General features: G+C 43.7%; 1 protein-coding gene across 12 annotated transcripts in view; it reads right to left on the reverse strand.

Annotated features, from left to right (window-relative positions):
- Positions 1–26,849, reverse strand: part of LOC127002513 (uncharacterized) — a 126,268-nt gene that overhangs the window by 16,700 nt on the left and 82,719 nt on the right. For 3 of the 12 annotated variants that reach the window (XR_007756308.1, XM_050868574.1, XM_050868580.1), the window contains 2 exons: positions 16,566–16,678; positions 15,952–16,211 (listed from right to left, as the gene is read on the reverse strand). The exons of 2 other annotated variants lie outside the window; for them this stretch is intronic. Coding sequence is in view for 8 of the 10 variants with exons in the window: in XM_050868574.1 (XP_050724531.1) it covers positions 16,131–16,211; positions 16,566–16,678 (194 nt within the window). In the remaining 2 variants the exon portion in view is untranslated. Of the gene's footprint in view, positions 1–15,951; positions 16,212–16,565; positions 16,679–20,144; positions 20,238–26,849 lie in introns of those variants that run through there. 7 more of the 12 variants (XM_050868578.1, XM_050868581.1, XM_050868577.1 and 4 more) reach the window with 5 other exon arrangements.

A 26,849-nucleotide genomic window follows, 5' to 3' on the forward strand; every position in this document is an offset into this window, starting at 1 on the left:
TTGTTACGAAACTGTGAGCGTCAACTGCACGACGATTATGTTTTTTTAAAAAGAAATGTTATGAATCCTTTTGTTTCCACCAGTGCACGCTCTGTAATAAGATTTTCTGCATTCCATAAGCTAAATACTTGCTTGGCTTTGGTCGTCAGTGTTCATTCTGGTGTGTGTGTGTGTGTGTGTGTGTGTGTGTGTGAGAGAGAGAGAGAGAGAGAGAGAGAGAGAGAGAGAGAGAGAGAGAGAGAGAGAGAGAGAGAGATTAATTTATGTTAAGAAAAAAAAGTTACTGCAAAATAATAGCCTAGTTTTCTTAAATGCATAATAATAGCTTAGTATTCGTAAATGCAAAGTAATAGTATAGTTTCATAAATGCAAACAAATCGCTTAGTATTCTTAAATGCAAAATAATAGCTTTGTAATTCAATTCAATTCATAATAGCCTACTAGTTTCCTAAATGCGCCGGCTGGCATGGTCGATGGCGACGTAATTGCATAACATTGTCTAGCGAGAGTTAAATGGTGACATCATTATATATTTTTTATATTATATCATAATATTTGTGCACGTTATCAATGTTTTCTTCGTATTTTCTTAGGGACGACGTTGCAGAAATGAGTACAACATACATTCAGATGCGTAATAGCGTTGTAAACAACTTTAGCTGTCCTTGACTAAATTTGAACGAAATGTAAAGGAGACATTTTCGTCCACAAATTACAAACTTGTTATCAGTGTGCACAACTGACAGATTCATATCTAATAACTTATGGAGAGTGTATATGTAGTGACATATCTGAACATTAGCCTCTTTCCATGCGATATATATATTTTAAAGTCAGGGCCGGTGAACGAAACCGAGTGGACAGTGTGTCAACACTTGCGTACCACGATTGTACAACAGTAGTTTTCCTGGGTTATTGGTCATGGAGTTCTCTGACTTTAGGCACTGTAAAGCCAAAGACAGGGAGGGGATGGTAGTTGGGGTAGTGCTAATTGCCATTTGAGCTATGTAAAAAAGCAACGAAAAGGGAGTGGGGGGGGGGGGGGGGTGAAAAGGGGCAGTATACACGATTTGCCGTTTCTGTTGTAACCGACGGTGGAATTTACGAGCTCACATAACTATACACGGAAGGAAGTACTCTTGTAGGTGATGCAATCCTTTCACTTTCTTATTCCTGAAACATCAGTACAAACCTCTTGTGCTGCTACGAGGCAACCCACGGAAGTACTTCCCAGGAATAGGTGTTCGGTCGCTCAGGCTGCCCCTCCGTCGCTGCGTCAATCTGGGTTACACGCGACACAACAACTGGTCACATGCGTTCGGAAGAGTATTTAGGAGCCTCAAAGGGTACGTGATGGTTACACTTATGGCAGGGCACGCGCCACTACCGCCGGACTCCTCATATGTGAGCTCCGTCACCTCAGGCAGCCGTGCGCCACCCTGCAGTGTTGCCACCGGCCGTTGGGGTAGATTCCCTGGGACAAGGTTACCCGAGGTCTCCTCAGAATAGTATACTCAGTATGACTTGATTAACGATGAGTGAAGGGTATTTGCTCTGGAGACTATTTGAGAAAATATCACCCGCTAAGAGTTAAAAAGTAAAGTTGATTATGGCGGAATCTGAAAACTTTCCATCGCCTATAGATGACTGAACTTCTGTTGGAGAAACAAGCAATGAAACCTACTCGTCCCCGGATCCGATGAGCGTTAACAAACAACGTCGTTGTCTGAGAATTACAATGCATTTCTTATACATTTTTATTTTCTTGAAATTGAAGTTTACGAAGATTCAAAACAATTACTTCCTTAAAACGCTGAGCTGCATACACAAAACAAAGCAAATATTACAAGTGTAAACACAAGATTTGCTTATGCTCGTTAAGTGCTTGCTTCGTGCCTACGTGTGGAGCGCTGCCACCACTAGTGGAGGGGTACAGTGGAAGTGATGCAACATCTTGTCAGGATGACACGACAGTGTAGCAGTGTCATATGCAACCCTTACCTCCCATAATGGAGGCTCGTTACTCTTCATAAATTATTATACCTACCGTTCGTGATTTCCCTCAGTTTAGTGAGGACATACAGGTCAGTAGACGGATGATTTGCTATCTCTCTCTCTCTCTCTCTCTCTCTCTCTCTCTCTCTCCCCACTGCCCAGCCCACACGTCAGGCCCGTCGGGTTATCCATTTTTTTTTCCCGTCCGCTGCTGATTGTTAATAAAAAACTTTACTCTGGAAATAAGCGAGATACGAGCATTTTCAATTTTGATATGTTTGCTTGAATTACACTGTACGTGTGTGTGTGTGTGTGTGTGTGTGTGTGTGTGTGTGTGTGTGTGTGTGTGTGTGTGACTGAGGACTGAATATATTTTTTGTCTCTGAGCTCCTATTTAATTGTATTACAGAGTTATCTCACACAGCCACACTTTTGGACCCTTCTTTTCTTGTATTTAATCTTTATATTTTATTTCATTTGTATTAACTTGTATTAAAACAATTATTTTATCACTCATTAATTACTCCATATATGACCGTCTCGTATCCCTGGTAGCGTGATCCGGCTTAAGTTGTTATTGGAGACTGGTGTTCGGGGATAAACAAGGGAAAAAGAAAATATAAATTTATTTAAAATTAAATGAAAGTAATTCCCTTACGCAATATTCTATGCTCAGACGATCATAACACTGGCATATTCAGCAATGGATGCAACATATGACAAACGACATGTCTTAAACATAATACTACAATATGTGCTCAATTGTTGCCAATAATTATAACACTCGTCGTTCCACTTATCTCTCTGCTTCTCTGCTTACATCACAATCATTATGTACTCTCTTCACAAAATCCTAATAACACATCCCTATAGTATAATCTACTACAAGTCACGGAAACACCAAATTATACCACACCCAGTGGTTTTACCTTTGCTTTATATCGCGATAAAATAATCACGATCCTGTTCCACTCACAATCCTACTACACATCTCCTACATTATAATCTCCAGGACAATACAGTCGGTTTCCCTTAGATTCTCGAATTTCTTCTCACGATTAAGATCACAACAGCCATTCTCAGCTGAGTGAGTAGCAGGTCTGCTTGAGGCGAGAACCAAGCTCGGTCTGCCCATACCACTGATTTTAAGTTCACATTTTTATTTGCTTGAGGCGGACTTACATCCTTGACACGCCTTAATTTTCTACATAACCAGTGGCCAATACTTCCTGTCACACCCATTGGCTCGCTCATTATGTTGTATTGTTTTACTTCTCCTGCTTATTCGTGATTCACTCTTAAGACAGTGATTTTTCTTTTAAGCTAATGGTTTATAACATGTCGCCACGAATGACGTCACAGGTTCAGAGTATTTTTCAATGGCTGTTCACACTTTCTGACCACGCCTACTGGGTATCTGTTTTCTGTATCTGAGTCTGGGTATCTGTTTTCCTTGACCGTCGTTGTTTCCCCTTTTTGTTATCGTTTGTACTATGAGATGTTTACACTATTATATATGTCACCCTTCTTGTTAGTGTTTGTCCTGTCAGATGTTTACACAGTTGTATATCTGTCATTCCTCTCTGGGTATCTGTTTTCCATTACCCTCGTTGTTTGTTCGTTTTCTGGGTCCCGACATACTTCCCCTTCAGGAAGATCTCGCCCCTGATATCTCACAGGTGTTGGTTGAGAGAGAAGATACGCCTTTCAATGTCTGCAATTGGCTCTATTCTGGAAGTAGGCGGTGTTCTGCGTAGCGCAGGACATAGGAATACCCCACGGCAGACGTCACCAGCAGAAGAACCCGGATCACGACAATGGCGAAGACAATCCACCAAGGGATTGCTGGTTGAAAGGGCTGATCCGGCTCGACCACAGAATTAAGGGGCTGCAAGCCATCTGTTAGCTCCTGTAAGGAGATGGACTCAGCACTACGAAGAGAACCTTGCCTAAGCGTCAATATTCCATTACCCGCCAAGCTGACAGTATGTTTGTTTACAGGACTGGTAGGGCATGTGAGTGTCAGAGTGATGGGGGAGGCAAGTGAATAGGTCCAGTAGCCAGGACCTTTTATAAACATAGGGGTAAATGTTTTCAAGACTATTGTGTGGCAGAGGTTGATCACTGACTCATGATTGAAGAAAGCAGCCGATTCACAAGAGGCTGCGTCACTAGCCTCATATACGGGGCCTGTGGGAGGACAAACTAACATATGGTTATTCTTGTTACTGTGTTCTATACTAGAAAGCAGAAAATATATTTTCCTATTCTCACTGAAGGCAATATATCGTGAATCAACACTATACATAAGAAAGTAAGTGCTATTCTGCACAGAAAATGGAAGGGAGTCGATTCGAAAGACATCAAAGGTGTCAGGCGGATCTCCTCGTAAAGGTTTGGTGAGACAGAAATTACGAGAATCGTGCAAAGCCGTTGTCCTGGAGGACAGTTATTACATCCCTATATAAAGCTAAAGAATCCAGAACTGCAAACCATAAAAGACCTGGAGGCCGAACCTAGGCTTCCTTTAATGTACTGAACAACTGTTTGTCTCACATAATGGTTGGAGTTATGTATGTTTGCAGGGGAGCCTGCAGACTCAACTTTAAATCTTGTATACCTGGTCAGCATAATGCTAAGTCAAAATACAACAATGCTTGTAGGAGCTTTTTTCTCTTCCTAAAGCCAAAGTCTATAGAAAATTGGCGCACAACTTGGTTCAATACATCTACAGCTGAATATAGCCTATTAAAGGCAGATTGCATGGCATGCATATTACTTAGCGATGTTGAGTTTTCCATAATAAACATTTAACTAAATAAAATTTTCTCAGTTAATGACTCTAGTTCTCTATTTTTTCCATGTATATTGTATAGCATCAACTTGAGCCTGGGTCGTGGTACCAAATAAGATATTAGACAAGGATCCTTAAAAAAAATAATTATTTCACTTTTTTTTTATAAATCATAGAAGCATGCAGCTTGTTTTGATTAGTAGTCATCACATAGCCTAAAACTTTTCTTAGATGATGCAACAATGAACTGAAATCATTTTCAAAATTAAAGAGTGTGTGTTTTATTGCTTTTACAGCTGGATACTCAGGTGACATTTGAATAACATTTCAAGCTAAAGAAGCAGTTAAATTCCGTGCTTTATATAATGCAGCTAAAACATCTTCTGTGAGGCTAAACGGTACTATAGTCTCTGTCTGTGAGGACTATAATATAGATAGTATGTTGGTGTGAAACTTTGGCCAGCACGTGTTGGGGACTCCTGTTGTGTTATTGAGTCGTACAATTAAGAGTCGAATCAATCTGTGGTTTATTTCGTCATATTTCCGCTTAATCATTGCATTTTCATCTTTATACATTATTCCTGTTTTATATCGTATTGGTTTTGACATTACATTAGGCAACTCTTGTACCGTAGAGGAAGAGCAAAGGCTTTATCTATGCTGAGGTGGCTCTGAAAGTTTGGGAGTAACCTGAGAAGGTAGGGCCTGTGCATCAGCTGTTTATTGCTGTTGTAGAACGAACATTATTTAATGTGTCATCAGTAGTAGTCACCTCTCCGCTACGAGTTTTCATTTTCGGTAGAATTTTTTTCAGCGATTTCAGGGTTGAGCAATGCAAAGAATAGATCAGTGTCTGTCTGTGGATTTAAGGGTATGCTCGCCTAACCGTTGGACATTGCTGCACATCGATGCAGTCTTCATGAAGGACTTTCACTCTATCTGTGTGGACCGTTGAAACCTTACTAGTCCTGAGGTTCCTAATTTTTACCACTATATCACTGATCTTCTCTATTACCCTGTAGGGTCCATCAAAAATAGGTTGCAACTTTTTATTTTATTTTATTTTTGGTGTATGTTTGAGGAACACTCTGTCGCCAACGCTGACAGTTTTGATTTTTGTAGCTTTGTAGTACTTTTCCATTTCTTCTCTACCTTCTTGAGTGTAAACCTGGCATCTATCATAAACTTTCCTTGCAATTGCAGCCATTTCCTTTTCATAGGAGTCAATATCGTAAACTTTCCTTGCAATTACAGCCATTTCTTCTTTATAGGAGTATTATCATAAACGTTCCTTGCAATTACAGCCATTTCCTCTTTATAGGAGTAAATATCATAAACTCTCCTTGCAAGTGCAGCCATTTCCTCTTTACAGGAGTCAATATCATAAACCCTCCTTGCAATTGATGATGTCGTGTTGGACCGACTGGTTAAGTGTACAGCGTCTGTTGGTTTCGTCATCACCATCCATGAAGAAGACATGGACAAACTTGGGCTCTTCATATTCTAGGGGGAGTAGACTGCCCATGCGGTGGTAGCACTGGCCTTGGATCTTGTAGGTAGTAACGAACCCATGCAGTGAGCTTCTTGGTGGCACCAAAGGAAGTCATTATTAAGGCAGCATTGTACTTCCAGATCTTTCTTCTAAAGTTTTTGGCTTGTGGGCTGTTCTCTGTCAGCAGCTTCTGCAGGATCACTGGCGGTGCCTGAAGGGCCTCCAACTTGACTTTTCCTCCAGTGCAGCACATGACTGGAGCTTCTCTTGGCCACTTCTTAGCTCTGCATTGGGAGCAAACTGTGTCCACCTTGCCAATGCAGACCTTTGGGCTGCTGTTGTAGTCCTTCTTGATGGCATAGGAGAAGGCCCATTTGAACCAGGTGATGCCCTTTGTATTTGCTCTCTTTTGACGTTCAGCTTCCAGGCGTAACCTTTGCTGTTCCAAGGTTTCTTCTGCTCTCCTTTGACGATGTGCATCTGCATTCTCCAGCCTTGTGTCTGCACGTTGTTCATCTGTTGCCCTTGCTCTGGTTCTTTGGTGGTGCAACCTATCCGCTTCTTGGCGGTTTTGTCTCTGCTGGTCAGACAGTGATGCCCTTGCTTCAGAATTGTAGAGTCTGAGAGCCTCCAAACGATGAGCACGGTCTGCCTCAGTTTCTCCATCCCGTCTTTGCCGCTTACTGCGAGCCTGAGAAGTTAATTTGCCAATGGAGGGACGTTCTGGAGGCATTGTGGAGGTAAGGATGAATCTACATGCAAAAGGGAAAAAAAAAAAAAGTACTTTTGATGATTTTACTAAAAAAAAATAATAGGTACTACTTTTGCCATTTTTAATAATAAAATAGGTGAAAATATAAAAAAAAAATGAAATTAAACAAAATTTGATAATATTGTGTGGCAAAAAAAAAAAAAAAGCTTTTGGGAAATTACTAAATTGAGAAAATACTTAAAGTAGTAATTTAAACCAAAATAACAAAATAAAATGTGACCTTACCATTAGGTGTAGCTGGAGGTTTGATGAAGCTGAGGATTCGTAAATGACTGTGAAAAGGGATTTAAATATTCGATGTGAAAATGAAGGGTTAAAATGAAACGGAAAATAACTCTTAAAACAAAGAAATCAACGTGAAAAGGAAGAGTTAAGCCGTTTGAAACGGAAATTTTGGAAAACGTCGTTTTGGGGATTGTTTTTCTTTTGCACTGAACATAACTCGGCTGAGTCCCTCCTTGTCCGCAACCTCCGCCGCTCCGGCATCAGCAGAAAACGCCGATGGACCCAACGTTTGGACCATTTTTGATAGTTTTATTAAATAACTTCAAAAAATTGTATATTAATGTCCTCATATTATGTGCCATGATTACTCGGGAGCATAGTACGCTTCAAAAACATATAAACCCTATGTCTGTAGCTATCACCGTTTGGTCGTCTATAAAGGACATACAGACGGACGTGAGTCGACTTTATATTGCCCAATTCCACGTTTTTGGGAGCTAGGATGGCTAGGACTTGATGTAGTGCTCGCAGCTATTACAGTAGTCATCACAGCTTTGAGGGTAGTCATCACAACTATCACAGTAGTCATGCTGCTAGATTATTTGAAGTAACAGCTTGCAGGTGCCCTGAATTCCAGTACTGTGCCTGTCCTCGACAGAAGAAAGTCCCCAAAATAGAACAAGAATTTGTAGAGGACCAAATAAATGAACGTAAAATGTTCATTGGAGGAGTGAACAAACGAACAACTGAAGCCATTAGGAAAAGAGAAGAAAGAAGAAATCAATATGCTGCAAGACCATCAGCCAGTTACAAGCATCAGGATGTCTTGTTCAAAGTGATACCTCGTCCTCAAATTTGACTGACTCGGAAGATGAATACACCCCTTCCAAGTATCAGCTCCATCATAGAAAACCAAAAGAAGGTGGAGCTGTGGGACAACAATGAAGAGATGAAAAAGAAAAAAAATAGAGAACAAAAACGTCTGTTCTCTTCTTTCCATGAGGTTTGTGACTGGGTTGGACTGTCTGACCGTGGTGCTGCATTACTATCTAGTGCAATCCTTGAAGATTTAGGGGTTATTACAAAAGAGGATCCTTCCAAAGTCATAGATAGGAACAAAGTACGGAGATCGAGGCAATCAAACGGACAACATTTGACAAAGGATGCACATGGGAAAGTATAAGTTGCAGGCATCTACTTTGATGGAAGGAAAGAAACTCTTACTACGGAGAAGATTGGAAATAGAGACTATAGGAGAAAGGTAATTGAAGAGCATATTGCTATAGCGGCTGAACTAGGTTCAGAATATCTAGGCCATTATTAACCTGCCACTGGTTCTGCAAAGAGTAATAGAAAAGAATTTCCACGGAAAACGTACTGGCGATTGGATGCGATGGACTACTGTAAATACTACTGGGAATAAATCTGGGGTGATTTGTCAAGTCGAGAAAAGCCTTGCCCACCCAGTTCATTGGTTCATCTGTCAGGTCCATGGCAATGAGCTGTCACTACGTCACCTTTTTGAAAAACTCGATGGTAAAACAAGTGGGCCACATGGCTTCGCAGGACCAATTGGGAAAAGCAATCTCTAATGGGACTGTTCCTGACACACTGTCAAGGAGAAATCCAGGAAATTTAAACCACTCCAGATGGCTCACAACAGCCAATAGGATTCTCCGCCTGTAAGTTGGTACACAACATCCTTCAGAACAACGTAAAACACTTTTTTTTACAACAAAGGAGACAGCTCAATGACACAAAAAAAGGAAACAATAATAAAAAAAAACGCTACTCGCTGCTCCTAAAAAAAGAATCAAAAGAGGTGGCCGAAAGAGTGGTCAATTTCGGGAGAAGAGGTGTCCTGATACCCTCCTCTTGAAAGAGTTCAAGTCGTAGGCAGGAGAAAATACAGGTGAAGGAAGGCTGTTCCAAAGTTTACCAGCGTGAGGGATGAAAGAGTGAAGAGGTTGGTTAACTCTTGCATAGGGAAAGCATGAGTAGAAAGTCGTGTGCAGCGGGGCCGCGGAAGGGGGGGAGGCATGCAGTTAGCAAGTTCAGAAGAGCATTCAGCGTGAAAATATCGATAGAAGATAGAAAGAGAGGCAACATCACGACGGAATTTATGAGAAAACTATCAGTAGGAGGAGGAGAGCTGATGAGACGAAGAGCCTTAGACTCCACTCTGTCCAGAAGAGCTGTGTGAGTGGAGCCCCCCCCCACACACACACACGTGAGATGCACACTCCATACGAGGGCGGACAAGGCCCCTGTATATGGATGGCAACTGTGCGGGGGAGAAGAACAGAACGCCCAACCTCGAGGAAGCTGATTTAGCGAGAGAGGAGATACGAAGTTTCCAGTTGAGATTTAGAGTTAAGGATAGACCGAGAATATCTAGTGTTGAAGAAGGTGACGGCTGAGTGTTGTTGATGAATAGGGGATTGGTGTCTGAAAGATTGTGTCGAGCTGATAGGTGGAAAAATTGAGTTTTTGAGGCATTGAAGGACACAAGGTTCCTTCTACCCCAATCGAAAATGATAGCAAAGTCTGAGGTTAAGCGTTCTGCAGCCTCCAGTCTGGAGTCGTGTACTTCCTGTTGGGATGGCCTTCTAATGAAAGAAGTTGAATAATGCAAAGTGGAGTCGTCGGCATATGAGTGGACAGGACAGTTTGTTATGGAAAGAAGATCATTGATGAATAACAGGAAGAGAGTGAGTGATAGGACAGAGACTTGTGGAACACCACTGTTGATAGGTTTAGGGGAAGAACAGTGACCGTCTACCACAGCAGAGATAGAACGGGCGGAAAGGAAACTGGAGATAAAGGAACAGAGAGCATGATCGAATCCGAAAGAGGGTAGTTTAGAAAGCAAAGACCTGTGCCAGACTCTATCGAAGGCTTTCGATATGTCTAGCGCAACCGAGAAAGTTTCACCGAAACGGCTAAGAGAGGATGACCAAGAGTCAGTTAAGAGAGCAAGAAGATCGGCAGTAGAATACCCTTGCGGAACCCATACTGGCGATCAGATAGAAGGTTGGAAGTGTAAAGGTGCTTTTGAATATTCCGGTTAAGGATTGATTCAAAAGCTTTAGATAGACATGAAAGTAAAGCTATAGGGCGGTAGTTTTAGGGATTGGAGCGGTGTGCCTTCTTAGGCACAGGCTGTACAAAGGTATACTTCCAGCAGGAAGGGAAGGTAGATGTTGATAGGCAGAGACGAAAGACTTTGACCAGGAAGGGTGACAGCACGGAAGCACAGTTTTTAAGGACAATAGGAGGCACTCCATCAGGTCCATAAGTCTTCTGAGAGTTGAGGCTAGAGAGGGCATATAAAACATCATTATGAAGAAACTTAATAACAGGCATAAAGGAGTCAGAGGGGGTATGAGTAGGAGGAATATGCCCAGAATCGTCCAGGGTGGAGTTGTTACAGAATGTTTGAGCGAAGAGTTCAGCCTTAGAGATAGATGAGACAGAAGTGCTCGTGTAAGGGTTAAGGAGAGGAGGGAAAGAGGAAGAAGTGAAATTGGTGGATATATTTTTGGCTAGGTGCCAGAAGCAAGGGAAGAAATAGATAAATCAAGGTGTTGACATTTTCTGTTGATGAAAGAGGTTTTGGTAAGTTGGAGAATAGATTTGGCACGATTCCGGGCTGCAATGTAAAGTTTGTGATTAGTAGGAGTGCGAAGGCTCTGGAACCTTTTTGAGCTGACTGTCTATCTTTAATGGCACGAGAACAAGCATGGTTAAACCAAGACTTTTTAGCATGAGGAGTAGAGAAAGAACGTTGGATGTATGCCTCAATTCCAGAGACAATCACCTCTGTGATGCGCTGGGAACACACAGAGGGGTCTCTCTCCTGGAAGCAGTAATAATTCCACGGGAAATCGGAAAAGTACATCCTCAGGACGTCCCACCGAGCTGAGGCAAAATGCCAGAAGCATCGCCTCTTTGGTGGGTCCAGAGGATGAACAGGAGCGACAGGACAGGATACATAAATAAGGTCGTGATCGGAGGAGCCCAACGGAGAGAACAGTTTGACAGAGTAAGCAGAAGGGTTAGAGGTAAGGAAGAGGTTTAGTATGTTGGGCGTGTCTCCAAGACGGTCAGAAATACGTGTAGGGTGCTGAACCAACTGCTCTAGGTCGTTGAGGAGGGCAAAGTTGTAGACTTATTCACCAGGCTGGTCAGTGAAAGAGGATGAAAGCCAAAGCTGGTGGTGAACATTGAATCAGTGAAGGGAGAGTGGGTCAAGATGTGCTCCACTTTAGAGTTCAAGTAGTCAAAGAATTTTACATAGTTAGCAGAGTTGGGTGAGAGATAAACAGCACAGATGTAGTTAGTAATAGTATGACAATGAAATCTTAGCCAGATGGTGGAAAATTCAGAAGAGTCAAGGTCGTAGGCACGAGAGCAAGTTATGTCGTTGCGCACGTAGACGCAACATCCAGCTTTGGATTGAAATTTAGGATAGAGATAGTAGGAGGGAACAGAGTAGAGATTGCTGTCAGTAGCCTCAGAGACCTGTGTTTCGGTGAGGAAGAGAAGGTGAGGTTTAGAGGAGGAGAGATGGTGCTCCACAGAATGAAAATTAGTATCCTAAATATCATGAATATGAAATATAAGTACTTAGCTACAAAATAACATATACAAGAGGTCGTTGTGGTTAATGCTGTCCATATGTTTGTCAACAAGTGATGGACGATGGACTGACGGAGTGGATCATCCGTGCCGAGCGGCCGCTATTTCGCTGACGTCATTTTGAGGTCATTATTAACGTCGACGGATCCGTCAAAACGGAATAGTGGGAACCTCGCCTTACTCATTTCCCTCACCTCCTTCCTTTTCCTCCATCCCCTCCTTTCCTCCCTTATTTTTTATCTCCCTCACCTTCCTTTACTTACACCCCTCTCTCCCTCTTATCACCTCCCTTACTCCTTACCCCCCTCCATCCCCTCCTTTCCTCCTTTATTATCTCTCTCTCCTTTCACTCCATCCCTCCTTTCTCTCCCTCTCCTCCCTTCTCTCTTCCATCTTCTCTCCTCCCTTACTCTTTCTCTCCCTCTCTTTCCTTTTCCTCATCTCCTCCCTTCCCAGTTCCCACCTCCCTAATCCCTTACATTCTCTCCCTCTCCTCCCTTACTCTTTCTCAGTCACGTTGTTTTGTTTAGAGGTGAGCCGAGTACCGCCCCCCCCCCCCCCCACCGTCCCACTTTGACCCGTTCTATTGTTATATATTTCCATTATTTATATTCCCCTTCCTTCTGTTTCCTCCATTCCTTCTTTCCTCTTCTTTGTTCTTCTGTAATTCTCCTTTATCACACTTCTCATATTACTGTTATTATAATTATTATTATTGTTATTATTATTATTGTTATTATTGTTATTATTATTATTATTATTATTATTATTATTATTATTATTATTATTATTATTATTATATTATCTTTATTATCTCTCTCTCATATAGGAGAAGAAGAAGAAGAAAAAAACTATTAAAACAAGAACAAGAAAAAAATGACCTCTATCTGTGGAAAATGATTATAATTGGTTTCATGCACTTAATTAATGTTCCTTCCTTTACTGTTTTCTATTATCATATTACGAGTCTTATCATTTTCTCCACTGCATGAATATTGCACACATGTTTATTGTATTAACTGAAAATCACACAGTATGCGCTAACCACTCTTGCAGGAAGGCTGTTACAGTGGCGGACGACTCAATTCGAGGAAGGAAGGAAGGAGGGAGGGAGGGAGGGGGCGGGAAAGCAATTTATTCTCTTATTTATTCTTTGTTCAAAATCTCATAATAGAAGGGTGTCGATCCAGTGCAGATGTAGCTAACAGATGTGGCGTAGAGGACCTGGAAACAGTTTCTTTTTTCCTTTTTTATATATGACCTAAAGCGCCGGCAGGCTTTTTTTTATCGGGGTCTAATGGTGGGCCTGAGCCCGTTAAGGCGCAGACAATTGTTTATAGTGGCGCAATTATTATTGGCTCATGCTGTCCCCCGGAGATCTTTCTTGACTTCACTTGCATAGCATCTTCTAGAGTCCGGGTTGGTGGGTAGTCTTCAGGACAGCATGTGAGTAGTCTTAGGCCCCTCGGCGGTGACTGAAGAATCCCAGGTGGTTAGCGGCGGATTCCAACCCTCATCATCATCAAACCTGCGAATGCGGGGCCGGCACGCTAGCCACTCCGCCACCACCTCAGAAACATGGAAACATGGAAATGCAGGCAACATAAAGCCTATTGGCTCATTACGAGGTTGCCGGCTTTGGTGATTTAATCTGCTCGACAGCCACTTGGGGCCTGGGGAGCAGATGAAAGCACCTCGATATTGAGGAGCAGATGAAAGCACCTCGATATTGAGGAGCAGATGAAAGCACCTCGATATTGAGGAGCAGATGAAAGCACCTCGATATTGAGGAGCAGATGAAAGCACCTCAATATTCAGTTTACTCCCGACGCAGCGAAGTGAAGGTCGATTCTATATTTGAAGGAGTTGATAGTATTCGCATTTACTACTTCTGAAGGAAGATGGTTCCAGTGACGGATGACTCGGTTTGAAAAGAAACTCCTTCCGATGGGAAAGACTCCGATGGTTTGGACATCTGAGGAGAGCAGGGGAGGATACAGTGCTGGGAGTTGTGGAGAGATTAGCAAGACAGGGTATCTAGTGCAGCTAGATGTGGCTAAAAGATGTGGAGTAGAGAACCTGGAAACAGTGCTCAGAAGGGAAACTCCTATAGTTCGGACATGTGAAAAGCAGGGGAGGATACAGTGCTGGGAGTTTTGAAGAGATTGAAAGTAAAAGGAAGGAGACCAGTTGGTAGACCTAGGAAAAGGTGGAGAAGGTGTATACAGGAAGACTTGGCAGTGATGGGATTGGATGAGCATCAGGCAGAAGACAGAGCAGAATAGAGGAGACCAATAAAGCGTCCAACCGCTCAGGAAGAGTGAAAACGGACGTTAAACGAAATTATGATGATGATGATGATATATCATAATAGAAGAAGAAAATAACAGAACTAAGAACATTAAGTGACCTTGGATACGTTCAGTTCACTCCCGACGCAGTAAAGTTACTGTCAGTGGAAATGGAGTTGATCGTTTCCGCACTGACTACTTCTGCGGGGAGGCTGTTCCAGTGGCGGACGACTCTGTTCGAGGAAGGAAGTATGGAGGAGGGAGGGATGGGGCGAGAGTTTTTATTCTTTTCGTTAATCTTATTCTCTCGTTCCATCTCATCCTTCCACATGCTACCTGCCACATATACTTCACTACTCTGTTACTTAACTTTACTTTATGATCATTTCACTTTACTTTCAGATTAAATAAGTTAACTTCATCTGCATTGCGCCACGTAGGGCTACAGCAGACGCTTTTAAAATTAGGAACAGCAGACGCTTTTAAAATTAGGAACAGCAATCGCTTTTAAGATTAGGAACAGCAGACGCATTATACATTAGGAACAGCTGACACATTATAAATTAGGAACAGCAGACACATTTAAAATTAGGAAGAGTAATCACTTAAATTAACTTGAGAAACAAACAAAGATTAACATGATCCTGAGGGGAATTAAACCTTACTATTATTTCCGATTGGGGCAAGAAGAACCTGGTGTCCTTCAACGCCTCAAAAACACAGTTTCTCCACCTATCCACTCGACACAATCTTCCAAACAACTATCCCCTATTCTTTGACAACACCCAGCTATCACCTTCCTCAACACTAAACATCCTCGGTCTATCCTTAACTCAAAATCTCAACTGGAAACTTCATATCTCATCTCTTACTAAATCAGCTTCCTCGAGGCTGGGCGTTCTGTACCGTCTCCGCCAGTTCTTCTCCCCTGCACAGTTGCTGTCCATATACAGGGGGCTTGTCCGCCCTCTCGTATGGAGTATGCATCTCATGTGGGGGCTCCACTCACACAGCTCTTCTGGACAGAGTGGAGGCAAAGGCTCTTCGTCCCAACAGCTCACCTCCTCATACTGATAGTCTTCTACCACTTAAATTCCGCCGCAATGTTGCCTCTTTCTATCTTCTATCGATATTTCCACGCTGACTGCTCTTCTGAACTTGCTAACTGCATGCCTCCCCCCCCTCCACGGCCCCTGCTGCACTCGACTTTCTACTCATGCTCATCCCTATACTGCCCAAACCCCTTATGCAAGAGTTAACCAGCATCTTCACTCTTTCATCCCTCACATGGTAAACTCTGGAACAATCTTCCTTCATCTGTATTTCCTCCTGCCTACGACTTGAACTCTTTCAAGAGGAGGGTATCAGGACCTCTCCTCCCGAAACTGACCTATCTTTCGGCCACCTCTTTGGATTCTTTTTAGGAGCAGCGAGTAGCGGGCTTTTTTTTATTAATGTTTACTTTTTTGTGCCCTTGAGCTGTCTCCTTTGCTGTAAAAAAAATATATATATATATATATATATATATATATATATATATATATATATATATATATATATATATACATACATGTCTGTACATCATCAAGACCCCAAGACCCAGACCAGACATTCCTTTTATCCCAATTGGAGATGATAGCAAGGTCTGAGGTTAAGCATTCTGCAGCCTCAGTCTTATAAACTAAAAGAGATTTTTACAATTCCAATAATATGATTAATACTGACAAATGTGTCCTATGCGTAGACTATCATATAACATCGTAGACGCCATGACACCAGGTTGCCAGACCTCGATAATTCACACCTCAGTCTCGGGTGCCGCGACGAAAGCCAAGGCTGCAACACAGAGACGGCCTTGGCACAGCACAACTATAACTCTTCCTCCTCATCTCTCTCCTTTCCCTTCCCTCCTCTTCCTCCTCACTCAGGCTTAGTGATGCGGAAGACGAAGACGAGACCCTCCTTGTCACATAAATAGTTTGGGACGGTGCGCCGCTCCACCTGAAGGAATTATGACCATCATTTCAAATACATGACCTTCTCCGCTGGCCAGCTCCTGACCATCTCCTTATACCAGTGTCGTGACAGGCGCCCATACAGTGAACAGCCCCGCCAGACAGAAACCTTGATTAGAGTAAATGTTTTCTTGTACCAACGTTGCCAGATAGTTGTACTCAGCCTCTTATATATTTACCAACTTCCGACCCAAAACCGTCTCCTGGGGCTCAGTAACTAAATTCATTTATATCTGTCGTTAAAATAATTAATTCCTGATGTTTCTTGGCAATAGTTAGGTGTCAAAAAACGGTAAATACTATGCTCTGAGTACGATAATCTGGCAACGGTGCTCCCTACCTTCTTCCACTTCCCGTCCGCCTCCAGCTGGTCCATGTAAGGCTCCAGCTTGTCCTTGTAGGAAGGCACGGTCTGTAGGTGCTCATGGCGCATCACGATGATCACGAAGCCTCCTGGAGTACCGGAGAGGAGGAAATAAGTTAATCATTGGGGCATACGCTAGGGGGCGCGTCGTCTTGCCCACCTTAGGAAGACCGCCTCAAGGTTTATTCCATGCAAATCTGAAGTCTCTATGTAGGCTCTTTCCCATCCTAAACGGCGCCTAAGTTCGCCTGTTTGAAAAGCCTCTAGTAAAAGTTGCTGGGATTACCATGAACTGTTTTGCGATCCTATAGTAGGAGTAGGTAGGAAGACACCTACCGAACGGGCGTGAGCTACTCCCGGTGAGGATATATGGGAAGCGAGGAGGGTGCTGAAGCCCTTCAAAGACCCATCCCATGTCCTTACTAACCGTTTCCCTTATGTCTCATCAACACCAGAGAGCAGTTCAGCATGCTCTCTAAAGACAGTTCCTCTCTCTTTCTACACCACACTATATTCATACAACACACACACCTTTTCCCAAAATTCAAAATTATAAATGGCGAAAAATAACAATGCCTCGAAGTCCCCGCCTGGGGGGAGGGGGGGGGGACCATAATTTCCCCCAGGGAGGACTCCCATTCTGGCTGCCGACTTGAGAGGTGTCCTGATAACTCTTCGAACCTCCTCCTTATCAATTTTTTGCAACATTCGCGGTCTTCGTTTTAATTTTCATTCTGTGGAACACCATCTCTCCTCCTCTAAACCTCACCTTCTCTTCCTCACCGAAACACAGGTTTCTGAGGCTGCTGACAGCAACCTCTACTTTGTTCCCTCCTACTATCTCTATCCTAAATTTCAATCCAAAGCTGGATACTGCGCCTACGTGCGCAACGACATCACTTGCTCTCGTGCCCACGACCTTGACTCTTCTGAATTTTCCACCATCTGGCTAAGACTTCATTTTCATTCTATTACTAAATATATCTGTGCTGTTTATCTATCACCTAACTCTATAAATATGTAAAATTCTTTGAATATTTGAATTCTAAAGTGGAGCACATCTTGACTCACTCTCCCTTGGCTGAAATCTCCATCATGGGAGATTTCAATGTTCACCACAAGCTTTGGCTTTCATCCTCTTTCACACACCAGCCTGGTGAACAAGCCTACAACTTTGCTCTCCTCAACGACCTAGAGCAGTTGGTTCAGCACCCTACACGTATTCCCGACCGTCTTGGAGAGAGGCCCAACATTCTAGACCTCTTCCTTACCTCTAATCATTTTACTTACTCTGTCAAACTGTTCTCTCCGTTGGGCTCCTCCGATCATAACCTTATTTCTGTTTCCTGTCCTATCGTTCCTGTACATCCTCTGGACCCACCGAAGAGGCGATGCTTCTGCCATTTTGCTTCAGCTCGGTGGGACGATCTGAGGATGTACTTTTCCGATTTCCCGTGGAATGATTACTGCTTCCAGGAGAGAGACCCCTCTGTGTGTGCCCAGTGCATCTCAGAGGTGATTGTCTCTGGAATGGAGGCACACATTCCACGTTCTTTCTCTACTCCTCATGCTAAAAAGCCTTGGTTGAATCATGCTTGTTCTCGTGCTGTTAAAGATAGAGAGGCATCTCACAACGCTAACTATGACCTTTACATGTCAGCCCGGAATCGTGCCATATATATTATCCGACTTACCAAAACTTATTTTATCAATAGAAAATGTCAACACCTTGCTTCTTCTAATTCTTCCCGTGACTTCTGGCATCTAGCCAAAAATATCTCCTTCAATTTCACTTCTTTCTCTTTCCCTTCTCTCCTTAACCCTGACGGCAGCACTGCCGTCTCATCTGTCTCTAAGGCTGAACTCTTCGTTTAAACTTTCTGTAAAAACTCAACCCTGGACGATTTTGGGCATATTCCTCCTACTCATCCCCCCTCTGACTCCTTTATGCCCGTTATTAAGATTCTTCCAAATGATGTTTTCTATGCCCTCTCTGGCATCAACTCTCAGAAGGCTTATGGACCTGATGGAGTGCCTCCTATTGTCCTTAAAATCTATGCTTCCGTGCTGACACCCTGCCTGGTCAAACTCTTTCGTCTTTGCCTATCAACATCTGCCTTCCCTTCCTTCTGGAAGTATGCCTTTGTACAGCCTGTGCCTAAGAAGGGTGACCGTTCCAATCCCTAAAACTACCGCCCTATAGCTTTACTTTCCTGTCTATCTAAAGCTTTTGAATCAATCCTTAACCGGATGATTCAAAAGCACCTTTCCACTTCTAACCTTCTATCTCATCGCCAGTATGGGTTCCACAATGGGCGTTCTACAGGCGATCTTCTTGCTCTCTTAACTAACTCTTGGTCATCCTCTCTTAGCCATATCGAAAGCCTACGATAGAGTCTCTGGCACAAGACTTTGCTTACTAAACTACCCTCTTTTGGATTATATCCCTCTCTCTCTGTTCCTTTATTTTCAGTTTCCTTTCCGGCAGTTGTATCTCTGCGGTGGTAGACGGTCACTGTTCTTCCCCTAAACCTATCAACAGTGGCGTTCCACAGGGCTCTGTCCTATCACCCACTCTCTTCTTGTTATTCATCATTGATCTTCTTTCAATAACAAACTTTCCTGTCCACTCATACGCCGACGACTCAACTCTGCATTATTCAACTTCTTTCAATAGAAGGCCATCCCAACAGGAAGTACACGACTCCAGACTGGAGTCTATCATTTCCGATTGTGGTAAAAGAAACCTTGTGTCCTTCAATGCCTCAAAAACTCAATTTCTCCACCTATCAACTCGACACAATCTTCCAAACACCTATCCCCTATTCTTCAACAACACTCAGCTGTCACCTTCTTCAACACTAAATATCCTCGGTCTATTCTTAACTCAAAATCTCTACTGTAAACTTCATATCTCCACTCACGCTAATTCAGCTTCCTCGAGGTTGGGCGTTCTGTATCGTCTCCTCCAGTTCTTCTCCCCCGCACAGTTGCTATCTATATACAGGGGCCTTGTCCGCCCTCGTATGGAGTATGCATCTCACGTGTCTCATCACCTCTCCTCTTCCAACTTATAGTTTTCTACCTCTTAAATTCCGTCGCGATGTTGACTCTTTTTTTATCTTCTATCGCTATTTTCACGCTGACTGCTCTTCTAACTTGCCTCCCTCCCTCCCGCGGCCCCCTGCACACGACTTTCTACTCATGCTCATCCCATACTGTCCAAACCCCTTATGCAATATTTAACCAGCATCTTCACTCTTTCATCCCTCACGCTGGTAAACTCTGGAACAATCTTCCTTCATCGGTATTTCCTCCGGCCTACGACTTGAACTCTTTCAAGAGGAGAGTATCAGGACACCTCTCCTCCCGAAATTGACCCCTCTTTCGGCCACCTCTTTTGATTTTTTTTTTATCAGGAGCAGCAAGTAGCGGGCTTTTTTTTATATTATTGTTTCCTTTTTTGGCGCCATTGAGCTGTCTCCTTTGTTGTAAAAACATTCTCACGCTCACGCACGCACGCACGCACGCACGCACGCACGCACGCTCGCTCACCGTTCTTTGCGACGCGCACCAGGTCGTCGAGGCCACTGAGTGGGATATGACCTTCGCCCATACCACCCGAGGTGACCACCAGGTCGTATGTGTCTGAGAGAGAGAGAGAGAGAGAGAGAGAGAGAGAGAGAGAGAGAGAGAGAGAGAGAGAGAGAGAGATGTATAAGAAAAATACGTATATTAATCTTTAAATATTAAACAACAACAATAACAATAATTCCACTCACACAGCTCTCCTGGACAGAGTGGAGTCTAAGGGTCTTCGTCTCATCAGCTCTCCTCCTCTTACTGACAACCTTCTACCTCTTAAATTCCGCCGCTATGTTGCCTCTTTTTCTATCTTCTATCGATATATTCATGATGACTGCTCTTCTGAACATGCTTACTGCAGCCTCCCGCCCGTCCGCGGCCCCGCTGCACACGACTTTCTACTCATGCTCATCCCTATACTATCCAAAACCCTTATGCAAGAGGTAAACTCTGGAACAACCTTCCTTCGTCTGTATTTCCTCCTGCCTATGACTTGACTTATTTCAAGAAGAGTGTATCAAGACACCTCTCCACTCGAAATTGACCTCTCTTTTGGCTACTCTTTACTTTAATCTTTTATGGGAGCGGCGAGTAGCGGACTTTTTTTTGTGTGTACTCTTGTTGAACTTGAGCCGTGTCCTTTGATGTAAAAAAACAAATCACTAATACCTTTGGGCACGGTAGAGTGTCCGCTGCCGATAAACTCCAGGAAGTCGTTGGTATAGATGCCAGTCTCCCGTTGCTTCATCATGCCCTCCGACGGGTCCACAGCGTCTATGTGCCTGTGGGAGTGGCTGTAGTAGTTGTAGTAGTAGCAGTATTAGAAGTAGAAGTTATAGCATTAGTAATAGTTGTTGGGAATCAGTAAATTTACCCTACCCAACAGTTAGGTCACTCGCAAAGTGGATAACACACCCGTCAGACAATCCCAAAGAAACAAGTGCTTACCAGCTATTAGGTGGTGTAGGTATCCAACAAGCAACTCCAGACAACCGAACAAATAATAATCCTACCGGATCCGTGTAGTAAAAATCTATCTGTCTCAAATAACTGCTGGGGGCACTTAGCTGAGAAGCGGGTTTCAAAAGATATTGTTGTCTCTGAAGTCTCGTTGCCGGGTGTAGTATCCCTCGAGTCAGGTAACAGAAGGCACACTGCGTCCGAGTTAATGGGTGGGCTGCGGTGCCTTGGTCTTTACTTTGTGAAGGCCGGTGGTGGAGTGAGAGAAAACCAACCACGTGGGTCTGAAGCGATATTTTGAATTTATCTCGCCAGATGGCGTGGCTTTCCTCTCTGTTTCCATCGGTTAAATTAAATAATCCTTGCTCTTTAATTGTAATTCCGCAAGAACAATTAGTTATTATTTCATGAAAGGAAACACTTCACTATTGTTATTCCTTTCATGGTAAATATGGTTAGTCTTCAGGCAGTGAATAAGTTGATTCTGTTTCGGTTTGGGAACCGATGATCGAAGTATTTAAGTACCCTCTGAGGCTTATTTGAGCTCAGACGATACTCATAGTTGGCTTGAACTGTCGGCCCGATCTGCGAGAGCAGTACCTCCCGGTGTTGTTATGTACATGAGAATGTTTCCTTCCCTAATGCTGGGAGAAAAGGCGCTCACCCCTGGACATGACGTCATGGTATCTGCAGGAGATGGGCATCCTCCATCTCTTGTAGGGTCTCTTCAGAGAAAGTTCTTTGTATTTCACTAATGCATTTTTAATAAACATTTTAATATATTTTAAACTAGTGCTATATCTGAATGGACCATGTCAAAACTATCTTCCTAATAACTTTTATCACCCTTAGATTATTTTAATTATTTGCCTTCCATTTTATTACTCCGGTGCCATATGACCAAGATGTTGCGGCGCCATTAAAGAAACTCTAAATCAATCAATCAATCAATCCCTCTAATCCCAAGCCATTCATAACACCACACAGTCGTTTTATGAATGTATGTAAATTCCATAAATAGATAAAGTACAGACTAACAGTGAGACAAAACGTCATGCGCAGGTCATCGCTAGATCTGTAAACAATGGGGGTTTCCCCGCCAAGCCACAGGGCTCCATTTTAAGTTAGAGTCGATGGACTATAGTAATGCCGCTCCTGCCCGCTCCCAGTTCCCACCCAGCGGCCCTGCCTCTACACAAGCTGCTGTAATTTCCAACACATCATCTCTTGGCGTTGGACTCGTGTTGAGGCTGAGGCACTGGCAGGCAGAAGGCAGTGGACTGGAGGATATTTAAGTATGGTGACCGGACATCCCCCTGTCTGCGGCCCTGCGGCACCCACCTGAAGCCTTCCCGGTGGAGTTCGCTGCCCACGCAGCCCGTCCCGGCGGCCACGTCCAGCACCCTGGCCTTGGCTCGCCGCACCGGGGGTACCCAACGCCGCGCCTCCTCCAGCGTGATGGCGGCGCAACGGTACCCGCCTTACCAGATCAACTAAGGGACGGGGAAGCGGGTGATTACAGGTGCGTACCCCAGGGGCCGCATCACTTCACTCCGGACCTCACGGAGTAGTCGCCGGTATAACGCAAAATCATTCCAGCGATACCCCATGATTCTGGGTAGGCACTTGGTACTGAAGGCATCTCTCTCTCTCTCTCTCTCTCTCTCTAGCACCACGAGCCGGTCTGAAGAACTCCTGGAGAAGTACCGTAGGCTCATCCAACAGTATAAGTCTAAATCCCCTAACATTTTGATTTCAGGAGTTCTACCACGGACTTGGGCGGAGGGCGACTTTTCAGTAAGGCCTTCATCCTAAACAACCGCTTACAGACTCTTTGTATGGAGCTTGACGTGGAGTTCTTAAACGCATGGGACAATTTCTATGGACAAAGTGAGCTCTTCCACAGGGACGGATTTCACCTTTCTCCCATCGGGGCAGCCAGATTCGGAAGGCTCCTCAACGACGCAGTACGTGTCATCCGAGCAAAAAACGAGTCACAGCCACGTCCCCCCACCCCACCCGTGTAAATAGACGCCGTGCATCGCAACAAACCCGTAACCGTGATCCCGCAAGTACCACCACCTCTATTACCAAGCCTCTAGATAACTTAAAAATCCTTAGTTTCAATGCGCGTAGCCTAAGGAACAAATTTGATGAACTGAGATGTCTTGCTCTAACAGAAAATTTTGACATAATTGCTATAACCAAAACATTTATCGACACCACAAATATTGATTTAAGTTCCGAATACAACATAGATGGCTACAGACTCTTCAACAAAGATCGTGTAAACCGTAGAGGCGGTGGCGTCGCCCTTTATGTCAAAAGCTATTTGCAACCCACTAACAAAACACCGGGGAACAGTAACGTTGAACATTTGTGCGTGCGAGTAAACATTGCAAAAGTCAGTTTAAATATATCTGTCACCTACAGACCTCCCGGGCAATCACTCGATGACGACCTTGAAATGTACAGCGTCTTAAGGCAGTCACTTAATAACAACGACTCACTGATATTAGGAGACTTTAACCTCCCCCATATCGACTGGGCGACACTGTCAGGTACAGAAGGCGAGTCACATAGAATGATCGAATTTCTAGAAGAAAATTATCTAAGCCAAATGGTTTCTGAGCCAACTCGACAAAATAATATACTCGACCTTGTTATAACGACCCTCGGTGTTTAATACTAACAGTCTTCCTCTCGCTCCCACCAACACCAGTACTATTGTAAATCTCGAGCATGCATTGCCTAATTTTGAAATAACAACCAATGAAGTCCTTAAAGCTCCATTCACTTAAAACAAATAAAAGTCCAGGACCCGACAAAGTATATCCTATTCTGCTTAAAGACACACAGAGCGAAATACTCTCCCTCACTACCGTATGCAAAATGTCCGTGCGACAAGGCATCGTCCCTTCGGATTGGAAAAAGGCTAACGTGACACCGATTTTAAGAAAGGAGACAAAAATACCAGGTAACTACCGACCCATTAGTCTAACTTCAATTGTAGGTAAGCTACTCGAGAGCATAATTAGAGACATATTTTGTGAGTTACCTCGAAAGCCACTCAATAATTGGGGATTCACAACATGGCTTCCGTAACAAAAGATCCTGCCTGTCAAACCTACTGACCTTTTATAACGGTCTCTTCTCAATTTATGACGTAACCAAATCAGTGGACGTAGTCTATCTTGATTTCAAGAAAGCGTTTGATAAAGTCCCACATCATAAATTACTTTATAAATTAAAGCAAATAGGCATTGACGGTCAAGTAAAAAAATGGATCGCGAATTGGTTGAGCAACAGACAACAAAGAGTTGTGATTGACGGATTTAACTCAGAATGGGCGCCGGTCACTAGTGGCGTCCTCAGGGCTCGGTTCTGGCCCAGTGCTCTTCATTATTTACATCAACGACGTGGATGTTGGACTCAATAATCGCATTGGTAAATTTGCAGACGACACAAAGATTGGTAACTCGGTTCTTACTGACGAAGACAGGCAAAGCCTCCAAGAGGATTTGCACAAAATTTCAGCTTGGTCTGATAAATGGGAGATGCCCTTTAACGTAGACAAGTGCCAGGTCCTTCAAGTTGGAACAAAAAATAAGAAGTTCGATTACGAAATACACGGCGTTAAACTCACAAGCGTTCAGTGCGTTAAGGACCTGGGGATTAAAATCGCGTCAAACCTCAAATTCTCACATCAATGCATCGATGCAGCAAATAAAGCGAACAGAATGTTGGGCTTCATTAAAAGAAACTTTTTATTCAAGAATAAAGATGTAATACTTCCGCTCTACAATAGTTTAGTCAGACCCCACTTGGAATATGCGGTACAGTTTTGGTCTCCCCACCATGCAAAGGACATTGCTAAACTAGAAGGTGTTCAGCGTCGAGCAACAAAAATGATCCCTTCCTTGCGCAACAAATCTTACGAAGAAAGGCTTTCCACCCTTAACATGTTCTCTTGAGAAACGTCGCCTCCGAGGAAAACTGATCGAATGTTTTAAAATACTTAATGGTTTCACGAATGTAGACAGAACAAAATTGTTTATGATCGATGACACTTTGCGAACGAGGAACAATGGCACAAAACTCAAATGTAGACAAGTAAATTCAGACTGCACCAAATTTTTCTTCACCAACGTTGTAGTGCGAGAATGGAATAAGCTCCCACCATCAGTGGTCCAGTGTAACACGATTGACTCCTTTAAAAACAAGCTCGACCGTCACTTCCTTGAACTTAATATTAACTAGAGAAGAAAAGCAACGTTTTGGAGCCATCTGATTAATGTAAAATCACTTAGGTTTAAGGACAGACCACCTAGTCTGGACCATGGGGTCTGTGTGGTCTGATTTTCTATGTAAATTTATGTAAATCTCTCTCTCTCTCTCTCTCTCTCTCTCTCTCTCTCTCTCTCTCTCTCACCATCTCCTCGTAGTTCTCGGACCACTCGTCGTAGCCGGCCGCCATCTCCTCCGGCGTGACCCCCGACCTGTGGACGTTCTCGTTCGCCCTCATTGCCACGTCGCCCCGACTGCCGCCCTCAGACATTATCCTGCAGCAGGGAAGAGACGGGAGAATCACAGGCAGGGCATGACTACAGTACATTACAATTCCTTTATACATCCTTTATATATTTACGAAGGTAGGTACGGTTTTCTAACCCCGCGCCGCACTCCTCGCTGATTTGACGGCTGGCTCTCAAGCTCCGCCCACCTCCATGACAGGTGTGGCCCGCCTCTCTCTCTCTCTCTCTCTCTCTCTCTCTCTCTCTCTCTCTCTCTCTCTCTGGAATGGAATAGACTAAGCAATCACATAGTTAGTGCATCGACGATAGCTTGGTTTAAGAGTAGACTGGATAGCTACATGGACGAGGATGGCAGGTGATAGTGAGGTGTGGGTGCAGTAAGGCTCTCCGGCTTATTGCACGGCCAGCTGAAGTTGCTCTCTCTCTCTCTCTCTCTCTCTCTCTCTCTCTCTCTCTCTCTCTCTCTCTCTCTCTCTCACGCACACACACACACACACTGCCAGGCTTCACGGTCTGACAGGGCGACGGTTCGAGCCCGCTCAGGCCGGATTCTTTCCGTTGACTAGGAGTGGTTACTATCCCCCCTTGAGCAAAGGGGATGGGGTGTGTGGTGTGTGAGGTCCTGGCAGTACCCATAGATCGACGATAAAGAGCACTTGCTCATGTTGGGAGGGTACCTGCTGCTGGCGATTACGAGTCCAACTCGTGATCAGGTCGTGGTGAATTACACACACACACACACACACACACACACACACACACACACTTTACACGTGGCAATTCCTGGCCGGCAATACAGCCGCGACGATCTAGCGGCTAGACCGTCTGGGTGCTCTCGGGAGAAAGTACCTTCACACGTGGGAGGAGCCGCCGGGAGCATCAAGACGTAAACTGCTAGTAAATGCAAGGGCATGAATTCACCCCAGACACCCCAAAAGGCTACTACCATATCTTAAAACCACAATGAGTTTGGTCCATCAGCCTAATATTGTAGAAATACTTTAGTAAACGAGTTTTATCATAAGTAGTATTAATTGATTGATTGATTGTTTATTGTTGCATTTAACAACAAAGGAGAAGGGAGGAACATGCCATCCCAACTCCCAGGCATTACATAGTGTGATTATATAATACACGAAAATAACCGTTCCTTATACCTCCTTCGATATCTCGCAAAGAG

Source organism: Eriocheir sinensis, chromosome 23 (genome assembly GCF_024679095.1).
Source record: "Eriocheir sinensis breed Jianghai 21 chromosome 23, ASM2467909v1, whole genome shotgun sequence".
In the NCBI taxonomy this organism is placed as follows: Eukaryota; Metazoa; Arthropoda; class Malacostraca; order Decapoda; family Varunidae; genus Eriocheir; species Eriocheir sinensis.